Below are 24,317 nucleotides of genomic sequence, written 5' to 3' on the forward strand. Positions count from 1 at the left end.
GCTGTTGGAGGTCTAGTCATTGTAGTTTGTATAGAGTAACTATTACAGGTATAGATGAAACATGGGTGACGAAAATAGAATATTTAACGTACACTCAACCTTCCCCCAAATTCTAAAGCTAATTTTAAAAAGGAAGGGATGGTCTTGTTCAGGAATATTTTAATACTAGCAATAAATTGCCCGTAATTCTGAATCATGCCTCAGTTTTATTTAATCACTGAAGAACACTGAATTCATTTTGAAAATATGCATATTACCTGTCCTTTTCCACGACGACAGGGGTAGGGTAGGACTGGTTACTTTTATTGCCAGTACCCAACTGGCCGTAAGAATTTGCGCCCCAAGCATACACTTGACCTTCATCTGTTAATACTAACGTGTGTGCATAGCCACAGGCAACCTGGAAAGAGAAAAACCAAACCCACTCAAGCCGCAAACAGAGAGAAACACGCTTTCCACAAGACAGGTTAAGAATCAAAAATGAAAAAGGGGAGACGGCAGACAGAGAGGCAGGCACTAAAGTTAGCCAACGCCCCTCCAGATGTAGCTTAGGTCCCACGTGTGGTGAAAACTGCACTGAGATCAACATGAGTCCTGCAGTGACCAGAGTCCAGTTCAGCCACCTTTACTGTGGCATTCATCATGCTCACAGAGATCAAGGCGTGTGAAAGGAATAAGAAATAGACTCTTCTCTTTTTCAAGAATTACTTTCTTTTTATTATGAAAGTAAAACATAAATTCAATGTGAAAAAGATACAGAAAAATATAATTATGAAAGTCATCTCAAGGTCAAGATTGTTTATTTATAAAAATATATAGAAATATGCATTGAAAGCTTTTTTAAAAATGATCATACTGTATAAGTAGTCCTGTATCTTTTTACTCAACAGTGCATATAGCACTATTAAAATCCCTTGTAAGCATCATTTCTGTTAATAGAGATTTATATCACTTATTTAACCATTAACTTACTGTCTGATTGGATAAATTATGCAACATCTATTATTTACCATTGTTTTCTTTTTCTTTCATTTTTTTTTGTTTTGTCTGCTCTAAGAACTATACCTTCTCTAAGTCACTTTCTCTTTGGTGCCTTAGGATATATGCCCTACGAGCAGAATTACAGATCAAAGGGGGTGAATATTTTTAAGGGTCTTGATACATACTGCCAAAGTTTCCTTGGAAAAGACAATAAAAGTTTACATTCCAAGAGCTACGTGTGAGAGTGCGTTGGAGATAAAATTTTTCTGATAAATATTACAACTAAATTCAGGAAAAGAACTTTAACTTCTACTTCAACTTTTCATCTGCTAAGAGGACTGATTTTTTTAGTACACTGGCATGTCTGCCACCGTAGGTTTAAAAACAGGCACACATAAACCCAAGGGGACGTACCCGCTGGACACGAATGCCTTGGAGAGCTGCTACCCTGCAGGGGGTGGGCTGGTTGCCACTGCTGCCGAGTCCCAACTGCCCATTTCCATTGTAGCCCCAGACAAAGACCTGAGAGAAAACGAGAGACGCGATGCCCACAAAAGCCGAAAAACAGTCACGGCCTCTGTCGTGAGGTCAGCAGGACACTGAGAAGGCAGACGGGCTTTTTGAAGCGACCTGTGAAATGCCTTTCTTACCTCCCCGGTGTTCACCACTGCCATGGAGCACATCTGCCCACAGGCTATGTTCACAACCACTTTACTCTGTAAGCAGCCGGTGACTCTTCGCGGGATCGGCTGATTGGCTGTTGATCCAGACCCTACCTGCCCGGAGTTATTATAACCCCACGCAAATACCTATTTGAAAGAAGAGATCAGTAAATGAAACACGCTAATATACCGAGTGTCTCAGTGGTACTTCTGGCCTCATCTTTGCCCTCCAAGTGCTTGATATCCATAAATTCTCAGAACATAGACAGGGAAGTTTCACAGGATGCATTCTCATAAAATATATTACTTTATAAAATTAGGTTATTGGCATTATCTACACAAACAGCAATAATCAAATGTCATATAATCCTTATAAAAGATCTATTTTGCTTCAGCCATAATTTCTAGTATTTGGGGAATTTTTCTTTTTAATAACCCCCTTGAGTATAGCAACAGAGAAGTAACAATACATCCTTCAACATTGTGCAGCTACACAAATCCTTACCACATACAGGTACACGTCATGATATAAACACCATGACTATGAACTGCTAACAAGAGTAAGATGAATGTGAGGTTGGTGGTTATTTTAATTAAATGACCATAGTTCCATGTCTGCTACAGGAATCTATATAATCTTACTGAAACCTTATGATCAGTGAGATTTAGGCTGACTATTCTCACCTCTCCATCAGATGTTAGCACCAAAGAATGGTAAGACCCACAGGCCACTTCAATGACTTGCTTGTTTGACAGATTAGTAGAGATATGATAGGGAACTAGACCAGCATTAGTTGTCCCGTTGCCCAGCTGACTGTAAGCATTATGACCCCAGGTAAAGACTTCTCCTTCTGAAAATAAAAAGAAACATAACCGACTTTCAAAACAACTACTCATTATATGAAAGTATATGTATTACACACTCCCACAGATGGAAACTAAAAATTCACATGTGAAAGTTAATCAACTTCCCTATTCCACACAACTCATTTTGTAAAAGAAAACATTCGGAAAGTTAAACTACATTCTGCCTCAAAGCAACAAGATGAAATTTAAATGGATGCAATTAAAATAACTGGAAGATAGGTTTTTGATAAATAACAGAGAAAAGGCTACTGAGAAAAAAAAACAAAAAAACCCAGATTGAAATTCAAGACTGTAAGATTCTCTGAATCTTAACTTCCTTATTTATAAATGGTTACCCAGTTAATTTTTTAAATCTTTATTATATTACTTATTGTGCAGTACAATACATATTCAGGGCTTTGGGGATAATCCTAAGATTGTATCTCTTGATCTGGGCGGCAGAACATGGACGCATACTTTGTAATTATTTATAAAACTGTGTATATATATTTTATGAACTTTTTTGAATAAGGTATGTTTTAATGATAACGTCTTATCAGTCTGAATGCATGAAAAAGCCATGAGAATATTTAAGTCCTTATACTACTGACACCAACTAGAGCCATCAGTCATTATTTAACATTGGAATCACAGAATGTTAAGAGATAGAGGGGATCTTAGAATCTGGCTTTAATCTCTTTGTTTGTAGATCAAGAATCTCAAGTTCAAAATGTCCAAAGTGAGGTTCAGCATTCTAATGCAAAATAATTACACTCCTAAAGTAGGCTTACAGCACTGTCATTCTGATAACCAAAGTGCCAATAACTGCTAGATTCCATCGGCTACCTTTTCTTACTCTGATATCCAGATATGCTCATATTTCATACAGTCCAAAGCATAGACGAGTTCACAGGGCAGAGGCAGAAAGCCTTGCCCAGTCAAAGAGTGTGTTCTCAGTGTAAGGGGTGGTCCCAGGCTTGCTCCTCAACAAATGAAGCAACGGCTAAAATTCTACCCTGTTCCTAGGTTACCTGTTGTTGCAAGGACAATGTGTGGCCCACTCCCATAGCTGAGGCAGGCGATTTTTTTGCCACTTAAAGAATCCAGTCTCCGAGGTTCAATGGTGCTCTGGACATCACCTAATCCCAAACAACCACAGCAGTTTGTGCCAAGCACAAAAATCTGTGGGGAAAAACCACCGTTAGCTCAAGCAGTTCTACTTCCGACAAACCTATAATTACATTCAAAACAGGCATAGTCCCCTTACAGGAAAACTGCTTCATTATTTAATAAATAAGGATCTACTCTGTGCATTTTTTTAAATCTTAATGCCTTAGTTCCCCCAAGATCTTCAATTTAGCAAACCCATTACTAAAAATATAATGGCTGAATATTTTTCTTCAACATTACCTCATCATTTACCGTAGTATACAGAAGCTCATTGCTGGCACTGCCAAAGACACAGGCCTGACGAACTAACTGCAGTTCTGCCTCAGAACAAAGGGAGAAAATTGGCCACTTTCCCACATCTAACATCTTCAAAGATGACAGAGTAGCCTGGACTGGCTGAAAAAGAATTTTTTTTAATTATTAAAAAAATGATTCATAGAGAACACATTTTCTCTGCCCCCTTCTGTGTAAGAGTGCGCACTGGTGTGAGGAGAAACAAACCCTGTCTATTTTGGGGAATTGCTTTTACAGGTTTGACCACTTCGGACTGTTCTCACCACAACCAAGAGCCAGAGTCCCAGGATAGAATCAGATCTCACCTATTAATTTTCCTCAAAGACACTGGAGCCATCCAACGCTGAACTCCGGGGAGCTGAATGCCTGGCAAGCACTTTCTGTGGCAGTTATGTCTTTAAAGTAGCTTTGGAAAATAGGCTGGGGGTAAAAGCAGGAAAGAAGAGGGAATACTGCTGTTTCATCGGCTACCTGAGTCTTAGCAAAAGCAGCCCTTGGGAAAGGACAATGCCAAAGGTGACACCAAGGAAAACGTCCAGAAGTTTCAGTTCACGGGTCAGTTCTGACCATTCAGCTGGAGCAGTTGGTGGGTTCCCTCAAGCCCCTACTCAGATCTGGGGGCTGGTAGGAAGAAACACCCAGAAAGTATGTGCATACACTTGCTATGACTGCTGTAACAAAGAACCACGAACTGAGGGGCTTAAACAACAGAACTTTATTTTCTCACAGTTCTGGAGGCTAAATTCAAAGTCAAGGTATCAGCTGGCTTAGTTCCTTCTAAGGGTTGTGAGGGGAAGATCTATCAGGCCTCTCCCCCAGGCCTGCAGAGGGCTGAATCTTCCAGTATCTTTCACATCATCTTCCCCAAGTCTTTCTCTCTCTGTGTCTAAATTTCCCTCCTTTTATAAAGACACCAGTCATACTGGGTTGGGTCACCCTCATGACCTCCTCTTAACTAAATGATTTACATATGCAGTGACCCCATTTCCAAATAAGGTCACCTTCCAGAATAATGAGGTGTCTTAGTTCCTTTGGGCTGCTAAACCAAAATATCATAGAATGAGTGGCTTATAAACAACAAAAATTTGTATTTTACTGTTCTGGAGACTGGGAAGTCCAAGATCAAGGCACCGGCATGACTGTGTTCTGATCAAAGTGCCCTTCCTAGTTCAGAGCCCGTGTATTCTATGTCCCCATGTGGTGGAAGGGACTGGGGGTCTCTCTGGAGCCCCTTTTATAAAGCACTGATTCCATTCATGAGGTTTCGCCCCTCATGACTTAAGCAACTTCTAAAGGCCTCACCTTCTAATATTAAAACCATTACCTTTGAGGGTTAGGATTTTAGCGTATGAATTTGGGGGGGATAAAATCAAACCCAGCACAGCACCCATTAAGGTTACAAGCAGCCACACTCCCATAAGAGCATTCAATGTGGACATGATGAAGCTTCCTTAAAGAGAGCTTTTACATATTTGCTATGTGGTAAGTCATTTCAGTCATGTCCGACACTGTGTGAGCCCATGGACTGTGGTCCTCCAGGCTCCTCTGTCCATGGGATTCTCCAGGCAAGAATACTGGAGTGGGTTGTCATGTCCTTCTCTACTTGTTATACTGGAAATATATACACTTACACACTTTTCAACTTCCAAAAATGCTTAAGATTACAGTAAAATTACATAATGGCCAACAGGGCTATCAAATGGCATTTCCCTCAATAATCACCATGTCCTGTGCTGTGCTTAGTCGCTCAATCACGTCTGACTCTTTGCGACCCTATGGACTATAGCCCACCAGGCTTCTCTGTCCATGGAGATTCTCCAGGCAAGAATACTGGAGTGGGTTGCCAGGCCCTCCTCCAAGAGATTTTCCTAACCCAGGGATCAAACCCAGTCTCCCTCATTGCACGCAGATTCTTTACTGTCTGAGTCACCAGGGAAGCCCAAGAATACTGGAGTGGGTAGCCTATCCCTTCTCCAGGGGAACTTCCTGATCCAGGAATCGAACGAGGGTCTCCTGCATTGCAGGAGGATTCTTTACCAGCTGAGCCACCCAGGAAGCCCCAATAATCACCATACTCTACCTTTAAAGGAATAAAGAATTTTCTAAGGCCTGTCTTTTCCATCAGATATTAAGTCCATCTTACCAGATATATGTTCTAGTAGAGAGAAGATCAGACTAGCTAAAGGAGTCAGGGGAAATTAACTTATTTATTATAAGGACTTGGCTCACAAGATTATGGAGGTGCAGAAGTCCTATATCTGCATTTGCAAACTGAAGACCCAGGAAAGCTGATGACATAATTCAATCTAAGTCCAAAAGCCTGAGAACCAGAGGAGACCATGATGTAAACCCCAGCCCGAGGGCAGAGGATGAAATGAGATCTCCCAGATAAATCAGTGAGGCAGGGAAAAAAGGATGATTCTTCCTTCCTCTGCCTTCTGTTCCATTCAGGTTCTCAACACACTGGAGGAAACTCGCCTACACTGAGAAGGGCAACCCATTTACTAAGTCTGCCAATTCAAGTGCTATTCTCATCTGGAAACACCCTCACAGACACACCCAGAGATGATATTTAACCTGGGCAGGAGGGGCCCACTCAAAGTTGACACATATAGTGAGCTGTGTGAAGACACACAGTGAAGGCCATGTGAAGACAGAGGCAGAGACCAGAGTGGGACAGCTACAGTCCTGGAACACCAAGGAGTGCCAGGAGCCAGCAGAAGGGGGAGGAGGCGGGAGGACTTCTTCCCTTAAGACTTCAGAGAGCGTGGTCCTGCCGACACCATGATTTCAGACTTCAAGCCCCCAGAACTGTCAGAGAATAGATTTCTGCTGTTTTAAACCACCTGAACTGTGGTGCTTTGTCAGGGCGGAAACTAATGTGAAGAAACCAACACAGAGGGGAAGCAGTTTGTCAATGCCAGCAGCATCACTCTCACGAGCGGCAGAGCCTCCCCTAGTGCCAAATCTGGCCACTGCTCCCCACTATGCCACTCAAACTGCAAGATCCTGTCCGGACAGTGATGTCTCCTATTATCTTTGGGGGCCCTGTGGCGCTAATGACAGAACCTTGTTATGTCAGCTTTGAATCTAAGCTTCTAAATTACCCACCTCATTATACTAGGACGGAATCTTATTTACTATGAGCCTCCTCTTAACTTCCTCCATTTTAATGTTTTTTCCTTTTTAAGTCTTTAATTTTCAGAAAGAACAATGTTTGGGATATGGCATGAAATATTTCATGGAGACATGCTAATGTGCTAGTTAAAAGGGTTCTTACATATTCTTGATACTCCTCATCTTCACAAGTGAAGGACACACACAGCGCTGTCCTCATTTTACCTGGGAGGAGCCTGAGGGTCAGAGGGACTAAGAAATCTTCCACATCACTAGCTTCTGAGCGGATGGACCAGATTTCTTTCCACACATCATGTGTGGCTGAGTAAAAAGTTCACATACAAAGTGACACTCCTGGCAGACCCAGTGTTTGCTCACACTTGTAGGGTCTGGGCTGTTGTGCTCAGGAAGTCTTTAGTGAACAAGGCAATGCCCACCACAGGTTGTCTTTCCAAGAACAGGACAGACAGCGACATACAACAAGAACATAAGTAGTATACAGTGATTGACTGCTACCTCATTTTTTCCTTTCAAGCAGATTTTTGGATTTTGATTGCTACAAAATCAAGTGGTTTCTTAGATGCCTAGACAGCATATTAAAAAGCAGATACATTACTTTGCCAACAAAGGTCCATCTAGTCAAGGCTATGGTTTTTCCAGTAGTCATGTATGGATGTGAGAGTTGGACTATAAAGAAAGCCGAGCACTGAAGAATTGATGCCTTTGAACTGTGGTGTTGGAGAAGACTCTTGAGAGTCCCTTGGACTGTAAGGAGATACAACCAATCCATCCTAAAGGATCAGTCCTGGGTGTTCATTGGAAGGACTGATGTTGAAGCTGAAACTCCAATACTTTGGCCACCTGATGCGAAGAGCTGACTCATTTGAAAAGACCCTGATGCTGCGAAAGATTGAGGACAGGAGGAGAAGGGGACGACAGAGGATGAGATGGTTGGATGGCATCACCGACTCAATGGACATGGGTTTGGGTAGACTCCGGGAGTTGGTAATGGAAAGGGAGGCCTGGCGTGCTGTGGTTCATGGGGTCGCAAAGAGCTGGACACGACTGAGCGACTGAACTGAACTGAACTAGAAGCCTAGAATCTGGCTGTCAATCCAGCCAGCTCCTTAACACTTATCTACAAATCATTAGTTCTGAGCTTTCCTCCTGGCCCACTTCTACAAAATCTATGGTACCCAACCCATAACTCTACTGACCAGTGGGATTCCGGTGTGTGGATCTGTGACATCACCTGCAGTGGTACATTTGGTAAAGAAGGCTACTGGGTGAGAGAACACTGGGTCTGATGGTATCGATGAACATTTACCAAGTATCAGATACCAAGACAAAAATACGTAGTTATTGCCTTCATGGAGCTCACAACTTAATAGACAACAAATAATTACAATATAACCTAAATACAACACAAGTGTGAATATTGCTTTTTAAATCTCTGCCAGAAGGCTGGTTGCTGGAGGTGAGTCATCAAAATTCATTTTTTTCTAATTCTATGGGGAAACTTTTTCATAGAAAACTGATGATTTCATTTATAAAATGCACTTTTTAAATATTCTTTTCTGAAGTAAATGTTTAACATCACTCTCAAGGAATTGAGCATCTTTGTTCTTTGAAGAAAAATACATTCTTCTGTCTGGCATAATCATGAGCATATATAGTTACAACAGATCAGATCAGATCAGTCATTCAGTCGTGTCCGACTCTTTGTGACCCCATGAATCGCAGCACGCCAGGCCTCCCTGTCCATCACCAACTCCAGGAGTTCACTCAGACTCATGTCCATCGAGTCAGTGATGCCATCCAGCCATCTCATCCTCTGTCGTCCCCTTCTCCTCCTGCCCCCAATCCCTCCCAGCATCAGAGTCTTTTCCAATGAGTCAACTCTTCGCATGAGGTGGCCAAAGTACTGGAGTTTCAGCTTTAGCATCATTCCTTCCAAAGAAATCCCAGGGCTGATCTCCTTGCAGTCCAAGGGACTCTCAAGAGTCTTCTCCAACACCACACTTTAAAAGCATCAATTCTTCGGCGCTCAGCCTTCTTCACAGTCCAACTCTCACATCCATACATGACCACAGGAAAAACCATAGCCTTGACTAGACGAACCTTTGTTGGCAAAGTAATGTCTCTGCTTTTCAATATGCTATCTAGGTTGGTCATAGGTTTTCTTCCAAGGAGTAAGCGTCTTTTAATTTCATGGCTGCAGTCACCATCTGTAGTGATTTTGGAGCCCAGAAAAATAAAGTCTGACACTGTTTCCACTGTTTCCCCATCTATTTCCCATGAAGTGGTGGGACCAGATGCCATGATCTTCGTTTTCTGAATATTGAGCTTTAAGCCAACTTTTTCACTCTCCACTTTCACTTTCATCAAGAGGCTTTTGAGTTCCTCTTCACTTTCTGCCATAAGGGTGGTGTCATCTGCATATCTGAGGTTATTGATATTTCTCCCGGCAATCTTGATTCCAGTTTGTGTTTCTTCCAGTCCATACCCTGTGTGTGTATATATATACATACACACACATACTTCAGGCTGCAGCCCATAGGGTCACACAGAGTCGGACACAACTAAAGTGACCTAGCACCTATGCACGCATACACTGTATATAGTAGGAGTGTACGTAAGGATACACACACTTTAGGAGCCTCAATCACACCATGGCCAACCTGCATGACAGCAGGCATCTCTGCAGAAGGCACCCAACCACCTCTGGATCCAACTGTTAAGTTAGGGATTGGCTGAGCAGGAGCCAAGAGTAGGCAATTTAAAAAATCTGTAGGGGAAAAATACACTATGAGGGCATGAAAGCTTGACATTTACATCATTAAGATCCTGTCCCTGGAATCTGCATCCTGGCCTGGACCCTCCTTTTCCCACACAACTCACCAACACAGCTGAGAATTAACCCTAGGCCAGCTCACCTTCACTACTTTGCTCACATCCAGGTCACCTCTCTCATCTTTCACGGGCATCTGTTTGGAAAGGCAAAGTGGTGAGATTTTAATATTAGCTCAAGGAGAACATAATTAAGGAAATACATCTCCATAGAGTTAGATACCAAAATGCATTTTATTATTCCTTTGAGTGTGTGCTCTCCGTATTAACTCTGCTCCTGCATGCATACAAAGAACAAGCGAATTATGATACTTAACTATGGACAATTATTAAGTTGCCACAATGCAATTTTACAATACAGCATATAAAAACAGAATTAAGATTACACAGCAGGCATGCATAGTCAAAAAAAAAAAAAAAAAACCTTCAAAAACAACAGCAGATACCTCACCCTTTAAGGATTTCCTGGCAGCATAACACCATGTAATAAAGTAATTTCGTTGCTAATGCTGTGAGCCTGTTATTTCACCAAATCTGTTCCCAGAAAACAACAAAGAAATCTTCTATGAATATTCTGTAAGACTTTCAGGTTCTACAGACTGCTTTTCAAGCTACTCTCCTACAGAAGCTCATAAACGAGCACTTCAACTCAGCGCACAGCAGGACCACAGCTCGGGCTGCTGTCTGTGGTCCACAGTGCTGTCTTGTACACTGTGCCGGCTGTTATAATGATTTACGTCTTTTACAGCATTTTGACTATATTTTCTAAAAAGTGGAAAACAGAAAAATGAAAGTTAACGGTGGCAGTTAACATTAAGCTGTTAACACTGAAAAGATGTTTCATAAATTTAATAAAATCAACACAAGATGGAGATGGATGTGCCTGCTGAAAGATGTGAAACTTTCAACGTCAGTTGGGACACTGACCAGAGTTAAGCTGGTTGACTGTAATGTTTGGATGTGACAGAAATGAAATAAAGAATATCTGCAATGAATTAAGGATGTGTCATCCAAGATTAACTATTTTGAATTTATTATTATTTTTTTAATCTCTGGCAGTGGAGCAAACATTGTTCAACCCAGACCCTTCTGTAGGACAGCATTATCTGTGGAGGGTTTCCCTGGTGATTCAGCAGTAAAGAATTTACCAGCCAATGCAGGAGATGCGAGTTCCATCCCTGTGTCAGACAGATCCCCTAAGGAAGGACATGGCAACCCACTCCAGGAGAACCTGCCTGGAGAATCCCATGGACAGAGGAGCCTGGTGGGCTACAGTCCATGGGGTTATAAACAGTTGGACTCAACTGAGAGACTAAACAGCATTATCTGTGGAAGTAGGGGTGGCCTCCTCCTCATCCAGCTCAAACGTCACCACCTCTGGGAACCCCTCCTCTAACCCTTGGACAATCCCCACATTCCCTGCTGGCCCCCAGGCATTCTGCACATCCACAACAGTGAGCTGCCAGCACCTTAGCCACTACACTGTGAGCCCCGCAAAGAAAGACACTATCTCAATGATCTTCCTATTGAATGACCAACAGATGTTTGACAAAGTTTCTTTTACATGACAGAAAATACATGCTCCACGGGCATGATTTTTCTAACCTTGCCACTTTTTCCATAGAGAGTATAGAGAAGGAAAAGTTCATCTTCCACATAGTCCTCCATGGTTCTGTGTAGTCCCTGAGGAAAAAGTATGTAGTAAAATCAGGATACCATGTGTCGAGTGAAACTGGATAGGTTAAAATTACTTTACTTCTAATTAATGCTTCCCTGATAGTTCAGTTAGTAAAGAATCCGCCTGCAATGCAGGAGACCCCGGTTCGATTCCTGGGTCAGGAAGATCTGCTGGAGAAGGGATAGGCTACCCACTCCAGTATTCTTGGGCTTCCCCTGTGGCTCAGCTGGTAAAGAATCTGCCTGCAACGTGGGAGACCTGGGTTCAATCCCTAGGTTGGGAAGATCCCCCTGGAGAAGGGAAAGGCTACCCACTCCAGTATTCTGGCCTGCAGAGTTTCATCGACTATAAAGCCATGGGGTCGCAGAGTCAAACACGATGGAGTGACTTTCACTTTTCACTTTTCTAGTTAACAGAGAAAAGAAGCTAAGTTTCAAATATAGTGAAGGGAATTAAGTTTGGGGCATGGGCGTTAACAGCTATAAAACATAAAAATGTTTTAACTGTTGTTCTCTGATGAGAATCCTTCAGCAGAGGTATGTAAAATAATCCCAGGATAAACGTATATTCCCTAGTAGAAGATAAACATCTACTAGGGAATGAGTAGAAAATTTTCATTTCAGAGTTTACTTCCTAGAGGTAAGAAAAAATAAATTTTGGACCTTGGTCAAACTTCCTCTGGGACTGGAAAGTTCCAAATCTCTGTGAAGAGCAGACTTATCAATTCTCAGCTTCACTGAAGAATATATGATTTGCTAAGTGGGGAAAAAAAATGAATGAATGAAAAGGACAAAAGGATGAATGAACAAATGTGACTGTGTTACCTTAGACCTTAACAAAAAATCTGATAAAACAGCCGCCAAGCATGTAGCCATTGCACTGAATGTTTTTGCCTTAATTAACTGTCTCCACAATTACTACCTTCTACCACATACAAGTAACAGCAGAAGCAGCCCTGTCACAAAATATGCAGGATGTCTGGGATCTGGTTAAACTGTTACACAATTATCACTAAAAATAAATAGGAATAAATATTCTCTCTCCCCCTAAAAGCAATTTAATATAATCATGTCAAACAATGTTGACACTCTGATTTACTAGGTTGGCTTCTATTTACTCAGATAAAACCCAGAATTCAAGTGCTAACATCGGAACATCTTTCTTGAAGTTTGTTACCTACAAGCAGTTAGAGCCTAGCAATAGATAAAAGCAATCATCAAAATAAGAGTAACTCTTAAAAGTGTACTTATCGATGTTTTATATTCACTTGAGGATACTGGTAAAATTATGTTTTCTTCAGCTGTAAAAAGGTCTCTTAGCATATACAGAATAATAAATGATACCTTCAGAATAACAGTTACTCAAACTATGGCAATAATACAAATCATTACTTCTCATGTTTGGAAAAAATACACTTGTTGAGAAAAGGATCACTTAGACTTTCCTCACTTACAAATTTATAAAATTTGATCTGGCTGCCAATATGGAAAAAATCATTTCATGTGGCAGTTATTCCTATATCATCTATCTTCTCTATTAATCTGCAAGCTCCTTCCGAGAGGGGACCATGAGCCCACACACTGTAACTAGACAGTAGCCCCTGCTCTCTGCAACTAGAGAAAAGACTGCGCAGCAACGGAGATCCAGCACAGCCGAAGATAAATAGGTAAGTTATAACAAAATAGAAAAAAAGGGAGGGGATCATGACCCAGTCACTGCTATTACCACCACAACACACGGCTCAGAGGAAAACATAAGATATTTGTTGAAAGCATCTTTTGAATACACCCTTTTGTTGACTGCAGACAGTCTATACTGGAGTTTCTTCTCTTTTTACCTCATCCTAACTGGAAAGATCTTTTCCATAGCTGCCCCCAGTTTATTGGAATAAAAGATAAAAAGATAGGTGAGGGAAGAGAAGACAAAGGAGAAGAGCAGAGGAAGGGAATTCAAAGGCAAAAAAAAGAAACAAGAGAAAGAAACCAGATCTAATTAGAGAACTGACTGCCTCTTGCTGGACTTCAGGACACCTTTGTTCCTAGTAGAAGGAAATCCTGCTAATATGCTGAGATCACGCCACAATAATCCTGGGGTTTGTTTTGTTTCCCCACCACATCCCTCCACCACTGTAGATAACTAATTTCACTGGTTTCTGGTTTGCTTCTGTTTCTTTTTGCAAAATAAGTATATATATTTATGTGTTTTTATTTCCCAATTCCTCCTTATACAAAAAATAGCATACTTCACATACTCTTTTGCGATCTATTTTTTTCACCTAACAATGTATCCTGGAAAGTACTCTGTATTAGCTAATAGAAAATTTTAAATACCAGCATATCCTGGGTGCTCAAGGAAACAAAAAAATAGCTCTTCTCAGTGTCTTTGATTAATTGCAACTATCTTAACTCTTTAAAAATTGGAATGGTGTAAAACAGGCCATTCCATTTATTTGACTAATCAGGTTAAGACATAATTACATGTATGGCAGATGAAAATTACCATACTCAAAGAAATCACATTCAGTAAGATTCAATTAACACTAAATATAATATTAACTTCATTTTTGTCAGAATGCCTTTGAAGATTTAAAAATGGTTCACAATTAATTACTATTATGCAGTACTATGAAAAAAAAGTCAAAATCTGTAGCACTGTAGAAAATGGGTTTTGTTTTTCTTTTTTCTGGTCTTGTTGCATATTACAGCATCTTAGTTCTCTAATCAGGGATTGGACGCACACCCAAGGCAGTGTGTGGAGTCGCAACCACTGGACCACCAGGGAATTCCCTGGTTGGTTTTTTAACATTATTCCGATGTGATATAAATATAATAGAGAAAACTAGCTTCCCCAGTTTACACTACTTGAAGAATATAGTTTGTGGAATATATGTGCAGATTATAATCATCTCATCTTGTTATCTATTTGATTTCACCTAGCTATTATTAATAACAATGTTATAGTAATATATCAACATATACATCTTAAAATTCATTAATACACATATAGAATACCACATCAATGATGGGATAAATATGAATTCTAAATAACAGGAACAATAATAATAGTTAAAATAAATAGTTACCCAAACTATTGCCAAACACTAAGTGCCTTATCTCATTTAATCTTTATAATAGCCAAAAGAAACAGATATCATCATTGCCTCTGTTTAACAGACATTTTTCAATACTTTGACCAACAGTCACCAGCCAGGCAGGGTTGGAGCCAGGATTCATTTCAATGCCCTCGATCTTGGGACTTTCCCCTGTACTGCAGGGATATTTTAAGTTTTCTTGTGTACATTACAGATGGTTTCATTTTGTACTGACTGGTTGGGAATATTCCCTCCAAAAATGTTTGTATCTGATTGTTTTAAATTTCTGGAGCCCAGTATTCAGTCATCTTTAATCCCCTTCCTTCTAGATTTTTGTGAAGTTGTATTCTAGAGTAAGGTTAATGTGACTGAAAACAGAAATACATAAATAAATTCTATTACAGAAAAATAGAAAAGAAAAGGAACATACCATCTTGCATAGAACATACCACTGGCTTCAAAAAGCCAGTATTTATCTGAGAAAAATATAGTTTAAAAATTGTATCAGTTAAATTTACTATTAGAAAGTCAGCAATTGAGGTGCTCAATTATAAAAAGAATTAATATTATAAAATATAACTTTCAGATATTATAAGTTTGGGGACAAGGCCTCAACAATATGGACACTGAAACTTACCAAAAGACACTTAAGGTTTAATCTACAGTATTTCAACACAGAAAGTGCAAGGGAAACCATCTGGAAAAGGAAAAAAGCAAACTTTTCAAATTTTGGAAGAAGGTATAGAAAATATCTTTACGATCTTAGGGCAGGGAAGGATTTCTTAACTGAGACACAAAAGCACAAACCACGAAGAAAAGACTGGTAAATTTTACCACACTAACGCTTAAAACTTTGGCATTATAAAAGACAAAATGAACAAAAGGAAAAACATGCCACAGAGTTGTAAAACATATTTTCAACATATATAACTGATAGCTGGCAAATAATTTGTATCCATAATATATAAAGAATACCCAAAAGCAGAAAAAGAAGGACAAACAATCCAATTTAGAAATGGGAAAAGGACAGAGGCAAGGCACAGAAGAAGAAATTAACAAACACATCCACAGAATGTATCATGGAAATGTAATCACAATGAGATAGAACTCACCAATCAGATCTGCAAAATTAAAGGGGATAATACACAGTGTTAGTGAGGATAAAGATCAAAAGGCACATTTTACTCATATTACTGGAAGGAATGTAAACTGGTACAATTACTTTTAGAGCAACTTAACAATATTTAGCGGAGAAGGCAATGGCACCCCACTCCAGTACTCTTGCCTGGAGAATCCATGGACGGAGGAGCCCGGTGGGCTGCAGTCCATGGGGTCGCTAAGAGTCCAACACGACTTTCACTTTTTACTTTCATGCATTGGAGAAGGAAATGGCAACCCACTCCAGTGTTCTTGCCTGGAGAATCCCAGGGACAGGGAAGCCTGGTGGGCTGCCATCTATGGGGTTGCACAGAGTCGGACACGACTGAAGCGACAGCAGCAGCAACAATATTTAGACCAGAACAGTATCTTTCAAGCTTTTTTGATACATATCTGTACCTGAAACAAAAGTTTCACAAAATAATTCTTACCCTTGCTACATGAGATACTAAGGGATATCCTCTTTCCTATTTTTTTCTATTTTACATTATTCTATTCTACCCGGGAGATAGTGAAGGGCTCCAGGAGATAGTAAAGGACAGGGAAGTCTGGCATGCTACAGTTCACAGGGTCACAAAGAGTCGGATACAACTCAACGACTGGACAACAGTTCTACTCCTACCCTAATTTATCCTTTTCTATTTAATTTTACAATGTTGGTTTCAGCCCACTAAGATAACTTCAAGATCATTAACAAGTCACGTCCTGGAAAACATTAGGCTAGATGAAATTCTAGAGCATATACAAAATTGTTTGCAATAGGAAAACATTAGAAATAGTGCATAGAACTGATCAACAGGCTCCATCAACAAAATTTACAAATTGTACATACTGCACAACAATTAAATTATCTAGAATCAACACAGATTAGTCTCCAAAACAATTCTGATCAAAAATCACTGTCATAGAATAATGCATATGATACACTATTTGATAAAGTTTTAAACATGCAGAAAACAATACTATTTTAATGTGTAATGGATATTGACATACCCATGGCTGGACTTTGATGGAAATGTTTTCATAACAAAGTTCAGACCAGAGGTAATGCCAAAGGCAAAATTTGCCACGTAATTCTATCAATGAATTAGTGTAATTTGGTTTTTCCAATTGACAAGAAAATCTTCAAGATTTTAAGCTTAAGTTAATCATCGGAGTATGAAGGAAGGATACAGTTACCCAACAGTAAGGAAAACAAAATTGCAGAATCAGAATAAACCACTCTAATACTGTCTTTACCATGAACATAGGAATTCAATGAAGGCTTGATACTGACAATTCATAAACCACAATTTCTTTCATCATAAGATAAAATTCTACCAACAGCACAGGAAGATATTAACTCAATAACATAGAAAAAGGAGAGTATCTTAAAACGCCAGGGAAGAAGGATCTGAAATAGGAAAAAAGTGCATTACAACGTGATTTTACTTCTGCTCTCACTCTGCTTGCAAATTTCCCCCGTTTCTGAACAGGAGGGAGCCCCAGGGCAGAGGCTGGCATTTGCACCGGGAAACTCTTCTTCACAGTGACAGTGTCATGGCAAAAGATCATCCCATATGATACCCACAATATATGCTGCTTTACTGTTTTCTCCTTATGTGTATTTTGGGATACATAACTTGGCTCATGTATTTACTGAATTACTCAAATTAAAAAGTGCCTTGTGCTTTGAAAAATAGTTTCTTATGCATTTCCTCATTTTGTTGAAATGTAATAAAAGAACAATGTTATTATGGAATTTTAACATACTGATATTTTGCCTTGCAATATAAAAAGAAATAGAAGAATAAGTACCTTTTCCAGCCAGAAGCTCCTGCTACTGACATCTGCCTTCAGAGGTTCCAAACAAGACACTCAAGAGCCAACGTTCCAAGTTTTTTAAGAGTAATTTTCGTTTTTTCCGCCACACCACATGGCATGTGGGGTCTTAGCTCCCTGACCAGGAATTGAACCTGTGGCCCCTGCAGTGGAAGCACAGAGTCCTAACTGCTAGACCACCAGCGAATTCCCATAAGAGTAACTTCCAAAACCAAATATATATCAACTTAGGTAATCTTTTGCATGACATTTCCTACTTTGGCTGTTTCTCTTAAACTTGTATAGTTCAATAATTTATTTCTAAACTATCCCTGTTTGGGACAGATAACTCCTTTCTGTACATACTGTATTTTGAGAGTTTTATCTGTACTTTTAATAATAACACAGTTAAAGATCAGTGGACAGGACGACAGTCTTTCAGTAACTGAACACAATAAACATACTCATTCCTAATCCTCTTGAAGAACAGATCAAATAATTCATTTTTCTGTACAAAGCATATAATAAGCAATCTCTACATGTTATTACTGGTAATCAGTATTATTCAGTGTTTGTTAATATGGCAATGTGTCATATTACTTGATAATACCTCTGACCTAATTAATTAAACTGATAAATGGACATTCATTTGCCTAATTCATTCAACAGATATTGATTTAGTGCCTGCAGGAGGCACTAAATTGAAAGCAAATATGTAAAAAAATAAAAATAACATGGAGCAAAAGGATATCCAGCTCATAGCTGCCTGTGTCAATATTACCCCAACCCAGTAGTAAGCATGGGCCTTAAGCACTAATAAACTAGACACACTATCTATCAGAGAATGCATTTTCCATGGGAATTGTTATTGTGCAGTTAATTAGAAGCTCCTAAATGCCGGTACCTGTTCTCTAGAAGTGATCCCAGAAGAAAAATGAAAAATAAGAAAATTATTTTTTTGCAGAGAAAGCCTCAAAGCTCAGTTGGTAAAGAATCCGCCGGCAATGCAGGAGACCCTGGTTCGATTCCTGGGTCAGGAAGATCCCCTGGAGAAGGGAAAGGCTACCCACTCCAGTATTCTGGCCTGGAGAATTCCATGGAGAAGTCCATGGGGGTCACAAAGAGTCGGACATGACTGAGAATAAGCCCAGTGTCATACATTTTCAAAATTCAACTTCACAGTATGAAATCAACTCTAAAGCTATGCTGGAGAAACTTAATATATAAAAAAGTTTTCTTGCAATACAACGCCCAACGCTTTTTCAACAAATCTGCCTATCTGGGCAACACAGCTGATGATGCTTTTATAATCAAAGAAATAGGGCATGAAGGAAAACCAATGTCTTTTAGGACACCAGCATACAGCTTACAGAATCAGTGTGTTAATGAGCTCCAGACCAAGTAAATGTCAATGGAGTAATGATGGTGCCCACCTGCATGCTTACCTGAGCCCTTAAATGGTATGTCTTCTGAAAGTTAGAAGTAATATAAAAATGTATAAATGTAATATAAGATAATTAAACATGATCCCAATTATCCCTTGCCAAAAAGAATGGTAGGCATAACTTACCTCCACTTGAATGAGGTGTCATAAACCAATGACAGTAAGATCCCTCCTATAAAACTGCCAACTAAAGTGGGTCAATTATAGACAGGATGGACAAGACTGAAAAACTAAAGGCCCAACTAAAACCAAAGCACAACTTCAAAGGGAATGGTATTGCCACATGTTTAAGATAAACAGCAAAATGACTTATGAAACACAGAAACACAGTTGCCATTTTAATGATTTCACTGTAAACAGTTTCCAAATTTCACAAAGACTGATGAAGCAGATCTTCAATCCAAAGCAAAGTTGCATTTAGTTGGAAGAGATTACCGAGCTCATCAGCATTAATCTTTTCAGAGAAGCACAGCAAAAGTGCCACTTTCAAATATGAAAAATCATCAACATTAACTATACAAATATTTTTAGATTGCAGCTCAAGACAGTAAAGAATCTGCCCACAATGCAGGAGACCTGGGTTTGATCTCTGGGTCAGGAAGACCTCCTGGAGAAGGGAATGACTACCACTCCAGTATTCTTGCTTGGAGAATACCATGGAAAGAGGAACCAGAGTCGGACACAACTGAGCAACTAACACTTTTACTTTCACACACTAGCTAAAATGAACAGGTACTTGAGACATTTGTAAATCCATTTGAAATTTAGATCCTTATAGATCTAATATAATTTTTTTAAGCCCTTTAACATGCCTATTAAAAAGCATCCTGTTAAAGATCTCTGCCCCACAATGTAACTTTAACATGGCCTTCAACAAGGCCAACAACCCTTAGCCTTGGCTCATTTCCATTTGCAATTCACACTGTTCAGTCAAACACACTCAGCATAATACAGAATATATTATAATGTGATCACAATTCATGATTTACTCACATACTATCATCCACTGGTACATGTCAGCTCAAAATGTCTTCCATGGGGACATATACATACTAGATATGAGTTCAGGTTAGATCAGCAAGGCTGAGATATATAAAAAGTACACTCCAATGTCAGATTAATGCTGAAAAAAACTATTATGTCTTAAATTCCCTGGAGACTTTCATGTTAAGATGAGCTCGCCACGTGAATCAGACAAATGTCCCTTCTGAATAATGAAAGCAAGGAGGATCCTACCAGCCTTCCATTGAAGGACACTATGAATATCCCTTTCAGAGAAGGAAGTTTACCTGCTCCTTTTAAGTAAATATCCGCATTTAGGGCTGCCCTGGTGGCCCAGTGGTTAAGAATCCACTTGCCAATGCAGTGGACACAGGTTTGATCCCTGGTCCGGGAAGAGCCCACATGCCACGGGGCAACTCAGCCTGTGCGTCACAACTACTGAAGCCGGTGTGCCTAGCAAGAGAAACCACGGCCGTGAGAAGCCTGAGCACGGTAACAAAGAATAGCCCCTGCGCAACAGTGAAGACCTGTGCAGCCAAAAACAAACAAGCAAACGTATTAAAAAAAAAACAAAACCTCATTCAGCCCTCCATGTTCAGCTTTGAACAGGAGTCCCTGATGTCACACTGCAACCCTGATCATTCCATTTCATAATTCCACTCCCTTTCAAAGAGATTCTCAAATCTTTCCTGGTCAATTCTGATTTACAGGAAGTCAATTTCAGTAAACCTCAAAGGTAACAGCATCCTAGGGGCATTTTAATTTCACTTTAGCCATGTGATAAATCCAAAATTAAATATGACAAACTCCTAGCGTCATCAGCAAATCCCCTGGGTACTCTACATTTATAGTTCTAGATTAATAGCTTTTGATGTTTAAACACAGTGTCTGTAATCCACTTAAGTAAAGGACCCAAAGGGAAAAACACTTCACTTTCTAAAACTGTTCCTCTCTATCAGCCTCTTTCTCTAAGCATCCTTTAATTATGTACTGCAATTTGGCCAGGCTTGTCTGGTTCATTGAGAAACCTCTAAGAGCAATAATTTAGTACCTTAAAGCATGACGTCATATCAGGTGACTCTTCAACACAGTTTCAAATAAAGAAAATCAATGACTACTCATACAAAACAACTTCACCTGGTCATCCATAGTCAGAGGGACATAAAGAAAACAACTGCAAAGTGCAGTAAAATGTGAAGAGAATACACATTTTTCCTCCACCCATCTGCAGTATTTGTTTGGTTCATCTTATCCATTCAAGAGCCCACTCTCTTCATCTGATGTGCTGCATTAAACTGTAAAACCATGAATATTGTGAAGTTTTTGGAAAAGATTTTTTTTCACCTATCACAAAGGACAGTTACATTAGCCACAATGGACATGCTGTGGGGTCCCATGAAATACACAGTAGAGAATGGTGGGGAAAAAAAGTTTTCCCAGAAAGATAATTCAATTCTAAAAACCAGTTCTCCACCATGAATGTCACCTTCAGTCTATCCTTCAGACTTAGCATAACCACGCTGTTTAAAACTGCAACCCACATCTAAATTCTCACTTCCTTTTCTCTGCCCTCCTTTTTTTCATTTTTTTATAGCCCTTACAATTTTCTAGCACAATAAATAATTAAATCATTCTCTGCTAGAATTTAAGCTCCAGAGGAAAGAGATCTTTGTCTATTTTGTTCACTGACTTACTCTAAACACCTAAGACAATCTTATACAAACCAGTCACTCAGAAAATGTTTTTTGAATGAATGAATGAATTTACATTGCGGCTTCAGTATAAAATATTCTAGAGCTAAATACCAATTTCATGTGCACAGTTAACAAAATCTACTGGGACTTCCCTTCTGGTCCAGTGGCTAGGACTCCATGCTTTCAATGAAGGGGGTCCATGTTCCATCCTTGGTCAGGGAGCTACATCTCACACGCCTCCACTAAGAGATTACATTTTGCAACTAAAGACCTCACATGCAGCAACAAAGACAGACGATCCCAAGTGCCACAACCAAGACCCAGGGCAGACAAACTAATAAATAAATGTAAAAAAAAAAAAAAAAAAAAAAGACAGTGATAGGTGCTACAAAGCCAAATAGAGGATTAAAAAAAAAAAGCCTAAGGGGATGGTGAGTGAGAGAAGTGCCTTTGTAGATGAGGTAGTCCCCTTTGAAGTGATGGCAATTAATTGGGTGCCATGCAGATTTGGGTAGAACGGTTAAGTGAACTTTGAGTATGGAGAAAATGCTGAGGATGGAGGCAGATTTGATAAGTCCAGAAACAACAGTAAGGCCTGTGCAGAATGAGTGGAGTGTGCAAGAATGTGGTATCCATTACTTCTGCGTGCATGGGTGCTAAGTCCCTTCAGTCCTGTCAGACTCTGCGAACCTATGGACTGTAGCTAGCCAGGCTCCTCCTTCCATGGGATTCTCCAGGCAAGAATCCTGGAGTGGACTGCCATTTCCTTTTCCTTCCCCACCCAGAACCAGGGTCTCCTAGGTCTCCTGCACTGGCACATGGGTTCTTTACCACCAGCGCCACCTGGGAAGCCCCCTATTGCTTTTACCCACACTTAATACCGTGTATATCGCCTAACGCCCTGGAAAAGAGATTACATTTCACCTAGAGTACTCAGATTCTCTGATAGTAAATGCTTCTATTCCAGCCTCCAAATAGCTGTATCAGCACATCATATCAGATTACAAGGCACACAGCAATATTGTTAAAAATCATTCCAAGAACAGCCACAGGAGTCACGAAACTGACCTAAGTACCACTGCCCCGGAAGGTGCAAAGCCAAGTAGGAACGTAGTACTAGAAAGGTGTGAAGCTAGGAGGCTCAGTAAACATCAAACAGTGACTGTCACTTCCTAGTTAGGGGGAAAGATCTTCGTGGCAAAGCACTGTTTGAGAACTCTACTCCCTTTTACTCAGCTCTGACAAAGATTAAGTCGCCAAGCGCAGTACCAGTCAGTTCTTCGACATGCGTTTTGTTACAGTCCTGGGCTCGAACTGTTCAGACATATTATGTAATTTCCCAAAGAACAAAAAGCAAAAAGTTCCCTTTGAACTCGCCTTCCAACTCAGGAAGTTCTTTCTCCACCTGGGCGGAGCACTTGGAAAGTTTTTAGCGTCTCAAAAAATCCCTGCTTCCAGGGCAAGTATCTTTCAGCTTAAAATAAAGACTGAAGGCTATTTCTCCCCACCCCCCCACAGCAGTTCCCAAACAGCTTGGCCTAGCTTTTAGTCAGACTTCCTGCACTATCCCTTGACCGAATGTTGAAGGCAAAGTGAGTTTAGCGCGCCGGTTCGGGCCCGGAAGCTGGGGGAAATAGAGATGTACAGGACGGGAATCCAAGATTGAGTGACGGAAACGAAAACCGCAGCTTCAAGGAGGTGCGGAGAGCGGGAAAGAAAGGCGAAGCCCCGAGGCAGTTGCCTCACCCGCGCTAGCCTAAAGAGAAAAAGCCTCCAGTTGGGTGACGAGCCCTGGCAAGACGCCACACGCGACCCTCGCGGGGCCGCGCCACTTCCGCTAGTGACTCACGCATGCGCACCTCACGCCGCCTCGGTCTGAGACCTGGGTCGGGGTACGATCCCAGGGCCGTGCGCCGTGCCACCGCCCGCGGCTGTGCGCACGCACGCCGACACCTGAGCCCCAGTACCGGGCAAGAGTGTCGCCCCCGAGCCCCGCGCCCAGGCCTCGCCGGAGGACTTGCGCACGCGCAGACACGCCTAAGCAAGCGGCCCCGGGCGGGGCTCTCGCCCCAGGGGCTACTCTCACAGCTGCCGCGCCCCGAGGTCGGGCAGCGGGGGGCGGGGAGAGGTGGCTTCCCGCTGTGGGGATCTGCGAGGGGCCGGATTCGAGCCCGGCACCCCCTCCTGACTTCCTGCGCCATCCCCTCTGCCCTTACCTCAACGCAGGCCCGAACCACATCCGCTCGGCCTCCCGGGTCGCCGTTACTGCTCGGTTGGGGGACCGGCGCAACAACCAGCTGGCGCCTCCCCCAGAAGCAGCCGGGCCTCGGCGGGATGCGCCCGGATGCCCGATCGCGGAGGGAAGAGGGGGGAGCGGACCCGAGGGGAGGGGAGGGGAGGGGGCCGGGCGATGGCGCCTCGCCCCTCCTCCCCGCTGCCCCCCTGCCGCCCCCGCCCCCGTCCCCTTTCTCGCCTGTGAAAGGACCCCTAGTACTGGGCACCGGTTACCCCGCTGTGTGCACCTCTGCCC

General features: G+C 41.2%; 1 protein-coding gene across 16 annotated transcripts in view; it reads right to left on the bottom strand.

The window, feature by feature from the left end:
• Positions 1-24,227, bottom strand: part of RCBTB2 (RCC1 and BTB domain containing protein 2) — a 42,613-nt gene extending 18,386 nt beyond the window's left edge. The window contains exons 1-10 of one of the 16 annotated variants that reach the window (XR_003513715.1): positions 15,327-15,386; positions 12,261-12,353; positions 11,526-11,603; positions 10,007-10,057; positions 3,900-4,055; positions 3,521-3,671; positions 2,328-2,494; positions 1,632-1,790; positions 1,396-1,503; positions 258-400 (exon numbers count right to left, since the gene is read on the bottom strand). Coding sequence is in view for 15 of the 16 variants with exons in the window: in XM_027557248.1 (XP_027413049.1) it covers positions 258-400; positions 1,396-1,503; positions 1,632-1,790; positions 2,328-2,494; positions 3,521-3,671; positions 3,900-4,055; positions 10,007-10,057; positions 11,526-11,603; positions 12,261-12,353; positions 15,327-15,386 (1,166 nt within the window). In the remaining variant the exon portion in view is untranslated. Of the gene's footprint in view, positions 1-257; positions 401-1,395; positions 1,504-1,631; positions 1,791-2,327; positions 2,495-3,520; positions 3,672-3,899; positions 4,056-4,258; positions 4,374-10,006; positions 10,058-10,371; positions 10,455-11,525; positions 11,604-12,260; positions 12,354-15,326; positions 15,758-17,644; positions 17,812-23,646; positions 23,773-24,003 lie in introns of those variants that run through there. The other 15 variants (XM_027557256.1, XM_027557249.1, XM_027557245.1 and 12 more) reach the window with 15 other exon arrangements.
• Positions 24,228-24,317: the final 90 nt, after the last annotated feature.

The sequence above is a fragment of the Bos indicus x Bos taurus genome, chromosome 12, assembly GCF_003369695.1.
Source record: "Bos indicus x Bos taurus breed Angus x Brahman F1 hybrid chromosome 12, Bos_hybrid_MaternalHap_v2.0, whole genome shotgun sequence".
NCBI classification, from domain to species: Eukaryota; Metazoa; Chordata; class Mammalia; order Artiodactyla; family Bovidae; genus Bos; species Bos indicus x Bos taurus.